Here is a 14,813-nt window from a genome sequence, read left to right on the forward strand (position 1 = left end):
TGCATTAGGAAATTCTGCTGCTGCTTGTTTGTCAGCTGATGCACTTTCACCTTGCTTCTTAATGGAGTGATAACTTCTTCGCTCCTAAATCTCATGAACCATCTTTGACTTGCCTTGAACTCTACATCTTTCTCAACTGGATATTTTTTCTTCAGGTCCTCAAACAAAGACAACACTTTCTAGCGCACTGACAATTCAACCTAACAATCCAAACAGAAAGAAGACTTTTTATTTCTTCAAAGATTTTGCCTCTTTTTTTATTGATGACCGTGTTCTTCATCCCTGGGGCTTCAGATTTGATATGTGCTAAAATCTTGTCCTTATTATGTACAATTGTCGATACAGTTGTCTGACTCATCCCAAAAGATCGTGCAATTGCGACCACTTTTTCATCTTTTTCATGGCGTTTTAGCATAGTCAGTTTATCTTCCAGCGTTATAGCATGACACTTAGCACTTTCACTATGAATTTTCTTATGAGCCATGGGGGCAAAAAATAAAGTCACAAATGAATGAGAATGAGAAAGTAGCTGATAAACAGACATATACAAATCAAAATTCAAAACAATCACGGGAGTCACGAGTGACAACGAGGCCTAATGGTAGATATTCGAACTCCAGTGCAATATGAGCTCCAAAAGACAGATAAAATAAGACAACACAGCTGATGTCATGATTTCATTCACTAAGCTACACTACTTTATGGTGTATATCTTAACATTTACAAAACGTATTTTAATATGATTTTATATGCTTTCATTCTTATTTATTGTACAGTAACATGATTTTATGAGCTTTTAATGGTTTTCTAGTGATTTTAGAATTCCAATATTTGTGGCGGACAGATGTAAAATCGAGTAAATTGACTTGACTTTAATTTTTCCATATATTACTTTTAAGAACCGACATATAATTGAGAACAACTTAAATTGAAATAGACTTAAGTCGCGGTATGCCTGTATATATATAGAGGTACAGGAGTGGCTGTGTGATAAGAAGTTTGCTTCCCAACCACATGGTTCTGGGTTCAGTCCCATTGCGTGGCACCTTGGGCAAGTGTTTTCTACTATAGCCTTGTGAGTGGATATATAGGTACAGGATGTCACTAATGTTGCAAATAACATGAAATACATAAACAAACGAGTTAAATATGTACAATGAGAAAAAAATGAAAAACAGAACAAGTAAACACAGAGAAAGAACCCTTCATCAATTGTCGATTGTCTATCACCTCCTCGTTTCGAGCTTTCAACAACAATATGAGTCTTCAAAGACAGTTGCTCCCATGAATTCTAAAATAAAATTTAGGATTTATGGAGGGTCAAAGTTGGGAACAAAAACATGTTAGTGGAGACATACAAGGAAATCAAACAGAAACACAGAAACAAACATGGAGAGCCATTCATTTGGCGCATTCAATGTACAGAAGATGCCAGCAGTAATCAACACTAACAATGATCACGTGAGATATTGAGTTCATCTCTTAGGACACTGCTTCATCACGTGACACTGTGTGACATCAAACATGTTTCAGGAAATGACGTTTTATCATTAGGACAGAACAGTTTCTTAATTAGCATTCATCAGTCAATGCTATGGCAGTCTGTTAATAAACAGGCTTCTATTTAGTATGTGTGCAATGTTTCTTTTGAGGTTCAGTTTATATATTCATATATATATATATATATATATATATATATATATATATATATATGTTAGGAAGGGCATCCAGCTGTAGAAACTCTGCCAAATCAGACTGGAGCCTGGTGTTGCCATCCGGTTTCACCAGTCCTCAGTCAAATCGTCCAACCCATGCTAGCATGGAAAGCGGACGTTAAACGATGATTATGATGATGATGATGATATATATATATATATATATATATATATATATATATATGTATGTATATATATATATATATATATTTGGGTAATCAAATAATAAAAAAAAAAGTACCAAACACATGTAGAATATATTAATTCTTTCAAATCCAATGATTTAGGTAAAGTTCACAGTTTATACATGCAGGCACAAGAACATGTGCATACACACACACAAACCTTCCTCTTTCTGACATTACACAGGACTATGTATGTGCAGACTTTACTCATAAGGTTAAGATCAGTTTCTGACCATATGGTTCTGGACCTGATCTTTCTAGACAGCAGCTTGAGTCGCTATCTTGACACTATGACATCACCAAAACCTTGTGGACAAGCTTTAGTTACTACAAAACCTCATTATGTTTGCGTATATAAATGTATGGTTGCATGTGTGCATGTGTGTTAGCACACAATGATGATAAATGGTTGCATCGAACAAAAAATACCCTGTGGTATTTAGTGAACCAAATTAAGTTCTTCTGCACTAAGGTGGATGCTACCATTAAATCGATAAAGTGATTACCAGACAAACTGTGATCAATATAATTGACTAAATCCTTGAAAGCAGTGAAAGAATAAATGAACACACACACAAACACACACATATATATACATACATACATACACAAACATGCATATTCACACAAATAAATATATATATATATATATATATATATATATTAACACACGTGTTAATACACTCACGTATACACATAAGTAAGTATATACACGGATATACATATACACATACACACACATATACAAGTATGTATGCATATACACATATAAACATACGCCCGCGTGTAAGTATACACATTCACATAAATGTGCAGATGAATATGTAGACATATATATATATATGTACATATACATGCATGCACACACACATAGACATATATGTATATACAAACACATAGACACATACATGCACACGTATATATATGTATATATACATACATATATATATGCACACAAATACAGATATATATATATATATATATAGGGATCTAGATTACAAGATCATATGTCAAATACAAGTTATTCAAATATGGTTCCTCAAATTCATGTGCATTAAGAGTTGTGGACACGATGTATATATCAAGTTATGTACAGTCTGGATTGTAATATGTGAAAGTGTTTAGCTGCATGTAGGCATCTGGGTAATTGTTCAGTGAATTTATTAATAAAGGCTTTGGCTGGCCCAGGGGCTATAGTAGAAAACACTTGCCCAAAAATACAGTACTGTGGGACTGAAACTAAAATCATGTGGTTGGGAAGCAAACTTCTTCCCACACTACCATGCCTGCACCTGTTGTTTTATTTCTAGGATTGCACTATCTACTAACATGCTTCACTGTTGGTGCAAAGTATCCAAAATTTGGGCCTTTCCATCCTGTAATCTAGTGTATATAGACTTTAAGACTTCCAGTCTATATTCTTTTTGCAAACTTCCTTCATTCTTTAGACCAAACCTGCAATTCTGCAACACTGTGCTTATCTCATTATTTCCACATCTGCCAAGTGAGTTAGATATTGGATTTAAGTCTCATACAGATAGCTTCAAAATATGATGAAAAAACTCTTTAGCTCTGCATGATGTCATCAGTTAACATGACACACATATAAATTATGATTATGTTGGAGTAGAATTCCTTTAGTTTCCACCATGGTTCTTTACATAGCTTCTGCCATGGATCTTTAAACATAGTTCCATGCCAAATTGAACTATTCTTTCCAGAGATATCAGTAGATTTGTGTATTTTTGTAAACCATTAACTCAAAGTTTCTTCTCGAATCTATTTCCATGAAAACTTGATTGGGGTCCTAGTAATTCCAATATTCTGTCAATGGCTTCTCTTTGAACTTTAATTCTGATTCAGGGTGAAAGAGAGATTAATTTTCTTTGTACAACTCATCAGCGAACGACGCAGTCCATAACTCAAGATGGATAACTAACTGACATCTATCGCCAGAACTGGATAACAATCCATGAGGAGGTGAAAACACATAATTTGAATCAGAAACACTTTGTAATCAGTTACATTTTATATCATGTTCCTCACACACACTGTTCTAATACAGATAAAGGAGACAAACAGTTCAGTATTGCAATCACTAGCTGCATCAATTTGTCAAATGATATCAATACAGTTATACACCAAAATCCAAGATATATAATGGGCTGATTCTTTCACTCTCTGATTTGATGTTGCCATGGCCTATGTTATTTCCTTGAATGGAAAATTTTCTATTCGATCACTCCCACCTTGGAAAGTTATCTTGATGGATTAAATTGGCACTAATCTCCTTTTGAAATCAATTTCGGAAAATCAATTTACTTGCTACCAATCATTAACTTTTCCATTTCCCATGATATATGTGGAATATTTCTATCATTTAACAAAAACATCACTGCTTGCTATACTGTATCACATCAAGTTAAAATCCCTTTCGACTTCTTTTTTGGTTTTTTTTTTTTATCAAGCTTTCAGATTTCAAATATATGAAATTTTTATTACTTCTTAAAGTGATATCTCTTCTAACTCAAAATTCGTCTTTCACATGTTTTCTTCACCAGTTTCTGTAAGTACATGCGTGTGAATGTGGATGTATACACTCACACACAAAGGAAATATGCATAGGAATATATATCATCATCATTTAGTAGCTGTTGTCTATATTGGCATGGGTGTGTGCCCAATTACTCATACGCAAGTGCTGGTTATTGCGTGGCAATCTCGCAATTGAGTGTTATATATGGGTGGGTGTAAAAAGTAGCTTATCTTTAATTCATATGGCAAATAAGAAAATGGAGAGGATACAAAAATGACATACATCAGCCGGTAGACATTCTAGTATGTCTATTTATTCCAAAGTATTAGAAAGTATTAGAAGAATACATACATATGTAATAACTATGTGTTACACACACATGTACTAATATTACAGAAAAGAGCAAAATATCAGATTGTCAGAAGGTACTAAGTTCCTAACAGCCATAAGGAACTTAGTACCTGCTGACAATCTGATCTTTTGCTCTTTTCTGTAATATTAGTACATGTGTGTGTAACACATAATTATTACATATGTATGTATTTTTCTAATACTTTGGAATAAATAGACATACTAAAATGTCTACCGGCTGATGTATGTCATTTTTGTATCCTCTAATTTTCTTATTTGCCGTATATATATATATATATATATATATATATATTTGAAATATCTATAAAACCATCAAATGCTTGTTTATTTTTATGCTTTTTGATTTATTATTAGTGTTGCTTAATATGTTTTGCAAATATTGCTGTTTCTTTTCAGATGTCATAAGAAAAAGGTAATTACAATTCATTAAAATGACAGATCTATCAGACTTTCAAAGAGGTCAGATTGTTGGTGCTTGTATGGCAGGCACTAGCATAATGAAAACAGCTGAAACGTTTGGTGTATCAAGAAGGACCATCTTGAAAGTAATGACAGCCTTTGAGAAAGAGAGTAAAACCTCCTTGCTGAAAAAAAACTTTGGAAGAAAACCAAGACTTTCAGGTAGGGACTGTTGGACTCTTATGCAAATTGTTAGAAAGGATTACAAAAGTACAGCTCCCAAAATTACTGCAGAGTTTAATGACCACCTCGAGAATCCAGTTTCCACAAAAACTGTTCACCAGGAGCTGCAAAAAGCTGGATTTCATGGGAGGGCTGCAATCAGAAAACCACTACTTTAAAAAACAAATGTTGCAAAACGTTTAGAGTGGAGTAAAAAAACCTACAGAACTGGTCCCTAGAGCATTGGAAGAATGTTATTTTCTCAGATGAGTCATCCTTTACCTTATTTTCAACCACCAGCCAAGTATATGTGTGGAGACAGCCAAAAGAAGCATTTGACCCAGACTGCTTTCTTCCAACTGTTAAAAATGGAGGAGGATCAGTGATGATCGGGGAGGGGGGGCTATATCTTGGAAATCTGCTGGTCCAGATTTCTCTATGATTCTTCACTTGATTGTTTTTGGTGAGCAGCTGGCCTTCAAACTCCACAAGTGGCTAGCAAACTTAGTGGATTTATTTTTGTCTATATATATATATATATATATATATATATATATATATATATATATATGTATGTATATATGTATATATGTATGTATATATGTATATATATATATATATGTATATATATATATATATATATGTATATATATATATATATGTATATATATATATATATATATGTATATATATATATATATATATGTATATATATATATATATATATATATATATATATATATGTATATATATATATATATATATATATATATATATATGTATATATATATATATATATATATATATATATATATATATATATATATATATATATATATATATATATATATATATATATGTATATATATATATATATATATATATATATATGTATATATATATATATATATATATATATGTATATATATGTATATATATATATGTGTGTATATATATGTATATATATGTATATATATATACATACATACATACATACATACATACATACGTACATACACATGCACAAACACACACACTCACAAATGCAAAAGTATGCTGTTATCATGACTAGAATGATATTAAATATTAATCTTATATATCAAGAATGGACTGGGGTTAAACAACAACAAAAATAACAACTGTAAAAACAACACCAATGGAAAAGATACTTACGGCTTTCATCAAGTGGTATCTTGTAGAATTCAGCATCATATAATTCAATTCCATTTAATCCTACATAGTAAGGATCTCCCCATGTACTGAACAACTGCAGCTGATAAATAACTGAACATGATTTAAGGAATTATTATTTACAATACATAGCAATGTGTTTCATAAGGCCTAAGAATATATCTAAAATGATTATTTATTAAATTTTATCGTTTACTTGTTTCAGTTATTGAACGGCAGCCCTTTTGTGGCCCCACTTTGAAAGTTTTAGTCAAAATAAATCGACCCTAGTACATGTTTTTAAGCCCGGTACTTATTCTATCAGTCTCTTTGGCTAAACTGCTAATTATGGGGACATAAGCAACCCAACACAGGTTGTCAATCTATAGCAGGTGACAAACAGAAATATAATGACACACACATAGTTATAGGTCGTCATCATCATCATCATCATCATCATCATCATCACCATCAAAAAATGTCTGTTTTCCATGTTGGCATGGGTTGGATGGTTTGACCAGAGCTGGCAAGCAGAAGAGCAGCACCAAGTTCCAGTCGGATTTGGTTTGGTTTCAATGGCTGGATGCCCTTTCTAACACCAACCAAACACACACACACACATATATATATATATAATAGGCTTTTTTAAGTTTCCATCTAGCTAAACCACTCACAAGGCTTTGATTAGCTGGGAGCTATAGCAGAAAACACATGCTCAAGGTGCAGAGCAGTGGAACTGAACTCAAGACCATATAGTTGGGAATCAAGTTTCTCAACCGCACAGCTACATCAAATGGAGTTTGTTCTTATATTTAATGTCTGATATTTTTCCATGCTAGCATTTTTTGGATGTGGAGTTATTTGAGGCAGGATTTTTCAAGTAGATGCTCTTCCTGTCATCAACTCTTATCTTTTACTTGCTTGAGTCATTAGACTGTAGCCACGTGGAGGCACCACCTTGTAGAATTTTAGCCAAATGAATCAACTCCAGTATTTATCTCTTTCTTTCTTTTTTAAGCCTGGTACTCATTCTATCAGTCTCTTTTGCCAAACCACTAAGTTACAGAAATGTAAACAAACCAACAGCAGTTGTCAACTTTGCCTTTCATCCTTTTGGAGTCGATAAAATAAGTACCAGTGAAGTCAGCCTCTCCCGCCAAAATTACTGTCCTTGTGCCAAAATTTGAAACTCATATTAACAGTGCCTCATGTTGTTAGTCTTACAAATTTAGCTCGAAATGAAACACTTTGGAAAGTATTCAGCTAGAATCTTTAAACTTTTATCTTTTACTTGTTACAGTCACAGAATTGCCGCCAAGTTAGAGCACCATTTTGAAGGGTTTAATTGAATAAATCAACCCCAGTACCATTCTTTTTTTTTTTTTAAGTCAGATACTTATTCTATCAACCTCATTTGCTGAACTGCTATATTAGTAGGATGTAAGCAAACTAAAACCAGTTGCCAACCAGCTGAGGGCAGTAGCCACACACAAAAACACACATACACATATACATGAAGCACTTCTACACAGTTTCTGTCAACCAAATTTACTGATAAGGCCTTGGTCAGCCTAAGGCCTTAATAAAAGACGTTTGTCCAAAAGTACCACGCAGTGGAACTGAATCTCAGATCACATGGCTGCAAAGCAAGCTTCTTAACCACACAGCCATGATTGAAAATATTTTTAGACAGTTGAACACTATAACAGTGATGATCAAGACGATGATGGTGATGATAATGATAGTGATGATGATTATTATGATAGCTTATCTCATAAATTAATGAAGTATCTAAAAAGATAGATCTGTATCAGAAAAAATATCTTATTACTTGTGAAGTTTATCAAACAAAACTCTTTGGCTAATTTGATAGATACACAAATCATAATCAAACAAATTTAAAATAATAAATTTTGATTTTATATATGAGAAAAATAAAATAACTGATTCTGCTTAATCAAATATCTGAATTGGCAGAATAGATATTTATGGATACTGCCGCAAGTATTCTTCATTCTTCACTTAAAATCTTTTTCCCAAGCATCAATTTTTCAATGAAGAGAAACTGGGACAGATCCAATAAATTATATTATCATTATTATTATTGTTATTGAGTGAGAGAGCAGTGCATGCCATCAAAGTGACACTGGGGTACAAATATACAAAACCCAATATACCCATCATCACTACTCATCTGATAAGGGTACATCAGACACATGCATCACAACCATATGTATGCAACACAATGATCTCCTATCAAGATAAATAGTGCATAACCTTGTAGGTGGATCCCAGTCAGAATTTTCTTCGGGTCAAGTAGCCCATCCTGCTCAAAAGGTCCCTAAATAAGGGTTGTTTAAGGATGATGAACAAAATATCCATGTTTCCAGAGGTGAATTATTCAAACTCCAAAGAATTCCTCTCAACACATGGCTATAATGCTCCCCTACTACTTCTACTCATAATCAGAGATGCACATATTGTCAACCACCAAAGGACACGCTCAACTGGTTAAGGTCAAGCGACAAGCAAATCTTGGTATTGAGCAGAATATTTGCTGTAGCCCATCTTTTATAGCAAGACAAAACAATGTACATCCTAACACTTCCAGTCAGCTAAGATCAGAAGCCATGAGAGCCACTGCCTGGTACTGCATCAGGGCATTTATTATTATTATTATTATTATTATTATGAGGTCGACTTTGCCTTTCATCCTTTCAGGGTCGATTAAATAAGTACCAGTTATGCACTGGGGTCGATGTAATCAACTTACTCGTTCCCTCAAATTTCAGGTATGGGCTCAATGTAAATGCCTAACCCTCTCATGTAAAAATTTTAGACCATGTGCCTATGGCAGAAAGGGTTATTATTATTATCATTATTATTATTATTAAATGAAGATGGCAAGCTGGCAGAATCGTTAGCATGCCAGGCAAATTGTTTAGTGGCATTTCATCTGTTCTTACGTTCTGAGTTCAAATTCTGCTGTGGTTTACTTTGCCTTTCATCCTTTCAATGTAACTGGCACCCCTTTCAGGGCTGATGAAATAATTACCAATTACACACTGGAGTCAATGTAATTGACTAACCCTCTCCTCTACAATTTCAGGCCTTGTGCCTATAATAGAAAGGATTATTATTATTATTATTATTATTATTATTATTTTGTGAATGAGAAGAGGAAGGGTAGTATTTCCAATCAACTGCAAATTGTCTAAGATTGAAAGAGGTAGTTACACTCAAACCTGCCCTGAATGCTTGCAATTGAGTAGACTCCACTCAAGACACCTAAGGACCAGGTGATAGGCTTAAACAGGATGATGGATTAAGTCTACTGTTGAAGAACTATTACAATTAATCCAACATGTTTCTGCACAGTTATTTGGTCGATCCAGTTCCACTCCAAAGATTTCAGTCAACTGAAGGCTGTGGACAGAAAATGTTTGCTAAAGATGCCATGATGTGATATCAAACTTGAAGCCACTTGGTTGCAAACTGAATTTCTTAATCATATTATCATAATTGCACCTATAAGGTATCATATGCATAACACAATATTATTGTATCTGTTGAAAATATTACTTTCAAAGAACTCTTTGAAATCTCTCACAAAAGATTTCACTTAACAGACCTGTTCCTTTGAACACTGAAATTCTTGTTATAAAAATCCACATCACTCATACTGATGTTATCTATCAAACATTAATTTCAATTCTGAAAGAGAAATTAGTATCAGCCTATAGGCCACTATCTATGTCATCTGATTCAATTATACAATAAAAATCACCAAGTCTTCCCCCCAAATCACCCAAATTCGTTTTATTCACTGAATCTTATTAATCGCACTGAACTTATCTTCTTAATTATTGCATTGAATTCAATGAGATCATGGACTAGCAGAATCAGCAGAACAAAATGCATTGCATCACTTAGTTATGTCCCTTTATGTTCTGAGATGAAATCTAGCCAAGGTCAACTGCTTTTCCCTCCTTCAAAGAGTTAAATGAAATAAGTACCCAACAAGTACTAGTGTTAATTTAACTGAGTGTTTCTCCACTCATTTTTCCATTCTTATATCTGTATTAGAAATCATTATCATCATTATTTAATATTTACTTATCCATGCTCACATGGGTCAGACAGAATTTGTTGAAGTGGACTCTCTAGTAAGATGCCCTTCCTGTCACCAACCTTAACCTGTTTTTAAGTGAGGTAATATTTCCCCATAGCAAGACATGTTTTCCAAAGATGATTGGAAATGAGTAACCTCATTTGCATGACAATGATGCTCACTTATAACCATCATACAATGTTTAGCAATGGTATGCACAAAGGCACACACACATACATACACATATACATACATAAATATGCAAACACATCTATACATTTACACACACACATACACACACACACACACACACACACACACACACACCTAATGGGATTCTGTCAGTTTTTGTCTACCAATTCAACTTGCAAGGCTTTGGTTGGTCCAGGGCTATAGTAGAAGACACTTACTCAAGGTGCTTCATAGTGGGACTGAACAGAAGACCATATGGTTAGGGAGAAACCACAGATAAATCTATTAGAAATAATATTTGGAGATTTCAATGTAGGACATTTCTCTTAGTTTATTCAATCTATCCACACCAACCCAAATGTAAAAGGATATAAACATATACAAGATGCAAATATTTACTGCAAAGGATACATCCGCATGGCATAGCGACAGTTTCATAACACAAGCTGGACTGTTCTGACAAGAGGCACCTGTTTAAATAGAAAATAATAGGAGATTTATAATACATATAGCGATGGAAGAAATACTTACAAAGAGAAATACACGACCTTTCATAGTCTTTTAAGCAGATTTCTAGGCAATGACAGAAAACTGTTCACATGTACCACCAAATATATACATACAAAGGGGTACTGAAAAGTTCCGGGCTTTGGGAAAAGGAATATAATTTTATTCAACATATTCCACTTCTCAGATTCACACACTTCTTGCAGTGGTCCTTCAGTTTTTCTAAGCCCTGTAAAAGAACTCCAGCCAGGTCTTTCGTGACACCCTTAAAACCAGGAACTTTTCAGCATGCCCTCATACAAATTTTCAATGAACGAGGATTCTTCAGAAGGTTATATGAATATATTAGAACATATAAACAAATAGTAACAATTAGTAACATATCAGTGAGCTCTAATTCATACTGCTTGATTAATATCCAAACATATAACCATTACACTATGAACTAATGAAAACGGAGCCTCAACTCAGTTGTTTAACTGGCAAGAAATTTCAGCCAAATCTCTCTCAAATCACACATGCTTAAGATATAGGTACATTAGATAATGTAGTCTATGTTATAAGAAAAATAGGTCCTGTATATTTAATTTGGCATTAAATACATTTTCTTTCCATGCTACTCTGTCCATTTTGCAGATTTGCAGAGCTTCTACAATTTATCAAACCCTTTAGCATTTAAACTGACCATATCTGGCCAAAATATTCTACTTATTTCATGCTCAAACTGGCCAGATCTGGCCTCTTACACCTACCCTAATCGCATCCTCAAAATCTCAAAACTATGATATAACGCATGTGTGGTAAGAAACTTGCTTCCCAACCACATGCTTCTGGGTTCAGTCCCACTGCATGGCACCTTGGGCAAGTGTCTTCTGCTATAGTCTTGGGCTGACCAGAGCCTTGTGAGTAAATTTGGTGGATGGAAACTGTGAGAAGCCCATCATATAATGTATATATCTGTGTGTGTGTGTGTGTGTGTGTGTTAAATGATAATGATGATTATGATATATCAGTGTCTTAGCTTTGACATCATGTGATGGTCTAAAGTGAGCATCTAGTCATGCAAGTGATTTTTTTTTCCTGTCTTCTATGAAAATCATGTCTAGCCATGTGGAAATATTATCTTGCAAGGAAACAAGTAGAGTCTGGTGACAAGTAGAACATCCAGCCATAGGAAATCTGCCTCAACAATTTCAGTCGGAGCCATACAAGTATGGGAAAGTGGACACTGAAACAATGACAATGAGGAGGATGAGGATGATACATGCATATATATCGTTTATCATTTACTTGATTCCATTCACTAGACTGTTGCCATACTGAAGCACAGCTTAGAAGGGGCTTAGTTGAACTGATTGACCCCAGTACTTATTTTTCAAGTCTGATATTTCTACTGGTCACTTTTGCAAAATCACTAAATAATGGGGATGTAAACAAACCAACATGGGTTGACAAAGGGTGGTGGGGGACAAATACAACACAAAGATATATACATACATACATACATATAATGGGTTTCCTTCAGTTTCCATCTATCAGATTTATTCACAAGGCTTTGGTTGAGGCTATTATTGAAGGCCCAAAGTGCCATGTGTAGTGAGACTAACCACAGATCCATGTGGTTGAGAAGCAAACTCACTACCACAGCCACATAAACACACATAAGTGTGTGTTTATATCTATCTATCCACATATCACAAATATCACATATAATTAAATCCCTTTTAAATTGTAATGTTTTAAACCTTATATATGGCAGAATTCTCTTTGTTTTAAATGTTAGTCAGCATGTATCAATACATAGATGTAAGCAGCAAATATTCTGAACAAAATAAAAAGAAATTCCCAGACAATGCGTTACGCACATATAACTGAAAGCCTAATCATTTATATGAAAGACATTCAAGGACATTCACAATGTACATTCTACAGGAGGTGAAGAAGAAAAAAAAACAGAAAAAGAGGAAAATAAATCAATATTCGAAAACAAAAGATAAAATGAAAGAAGGTATCAAAAAGAGTAATATTACAAGAGTAAGTCAGAAAAACATTAGGAAATGTATGAATCCATAGGATAATATTTATTGCAGTTGTGAACAAAAATATCTGAAGTTATCAGGAAATTGTGCAGCTCACACCTTAACCACTGCAAGACAAAAATTTAATTTCAAATCCAATTTGTTCTCTTTCCTTCCCCGCTGATGTAATCATACAGACAGGAAGCTGTGTATTTGAAATTCCATTTCAATCATCCACCGTAATAAGAACAATTATTATTAAATAGGTTTAAAACTTTATAATATAGGATACAGGAACAGCTATCGCCATTGATTACACAATAGAAACAAACAGAATTATCGGGAAGCTTTTATTACAGTAAGAAACAAAAGAAAGAACAAACTGGCTGTTTCTCTCAAAAGTTGCTTTACAATAAATGTCTGTTTGATCCTTTTCAGTTGTCAGCTGATGAGAAAATTCTTTCATTCACAAATGGTTGCATGCAACAAATCTTTTAGAATGATTGAATTAAAATAAATTTAGCCGTGACTAGATAGTTTGGTAAAAGAAATGCTTATTACATAAAATATTTAATTCTAAATCTAAAATATAAAACACAACGGTGATTTAACGTTTCAATAGGGAATAATCTAGGCAGGCTTGACTGCACTTTTATAAATGAATACCGATGCAAACAATTATCTGTTTCTTAGATACTGATCATTTATCATTTTAGAATACAGCTCATCGTTCTAATCTAGGCTTATTTAATACGAATTTTTTTAGTAATTCCATTAGGCTTTAAATAAAGATATTTTTTACTGAACAGAAATTAACAATTACATTTTTGTTTCTTTCTTGGGTGAGAAAACTCAGTAATCTTAACTATTTTCAACAATTTAATTATAAAACCATATATATATATATATATATATATATATATATATATATATATATATATATATATATATATATATATATATATATAAAGGGGCTTTTCATGTGACACTGGAGCTTGAATGTCAGTTCTGATAGCAGGAAATAAGATTACTGTGAAGCAGAAACTTAAAACTTTAAGAACACAATAAATTTATACATACACATATTTATATGTACATAATATGATAGCCGGCACTTAACTAATATACATACATCCATATCTCTCTCTCCACATAAATATATATATATATATATAGGAATGTCCATCTCTCTCTCTCTCTCTCTCTCTCTCTCTCTCTCTCTCTCTCTCTCTCTCTCTCTCTCTATATATATATATATATATATATATATATATATATATATATATATATATATATATATATATATATATATATATATATATATATATATATATATATATAAAATTTATTAATAATAGTAGAAATTGATATTAATCAATTAAAACC

General features: G+C 33.1%; 1 protein-coding gene across 2 annotated transcripts in view; it reads right to left on the reverse strand.

Moving 5' to 3' along the window:
- The window catches only part of LOC106873657 (katanin-interacting protein), a 509,583-nt gene that overhangs the window by 139,283 nt on the left and 355,487 nt on the right, over positions 1-14,813 (reverse strand). For both annotated transcript variants that reach the window (XM_089344962.1, XM_089344970.1), the window contains exons 31-32: positions 11,314-11,372; positions 6,603-6,713 (exon numbers count right to left, since the gene is read on the reverse strand). In XM_089344962.1, coding sequence (XP_089201088.1) covers positions 6,603-6,713; positions 11,314-11,372 — 170 coding nt within the window. The remainder of the gene's footprint in view (positions 1-6,602; positions 6,714-11,313; positions 11,373-14,813) is intronic.

This window comes from Octopus bimaculoides, chromosome 2 (genome assembly GCF_046866305.1).
Source record: "Octopus bimaculoides isolate indiv1 chromosome 2, ASM4686630v1, whole genome shotgun sequence".
NCBI classification, from domain to species: Eukaryota; Metazoa; Mollusca; class Cephalopoda; order Octopoda; family Octopodidae; genus Octopus; species Octopus bimaculoides.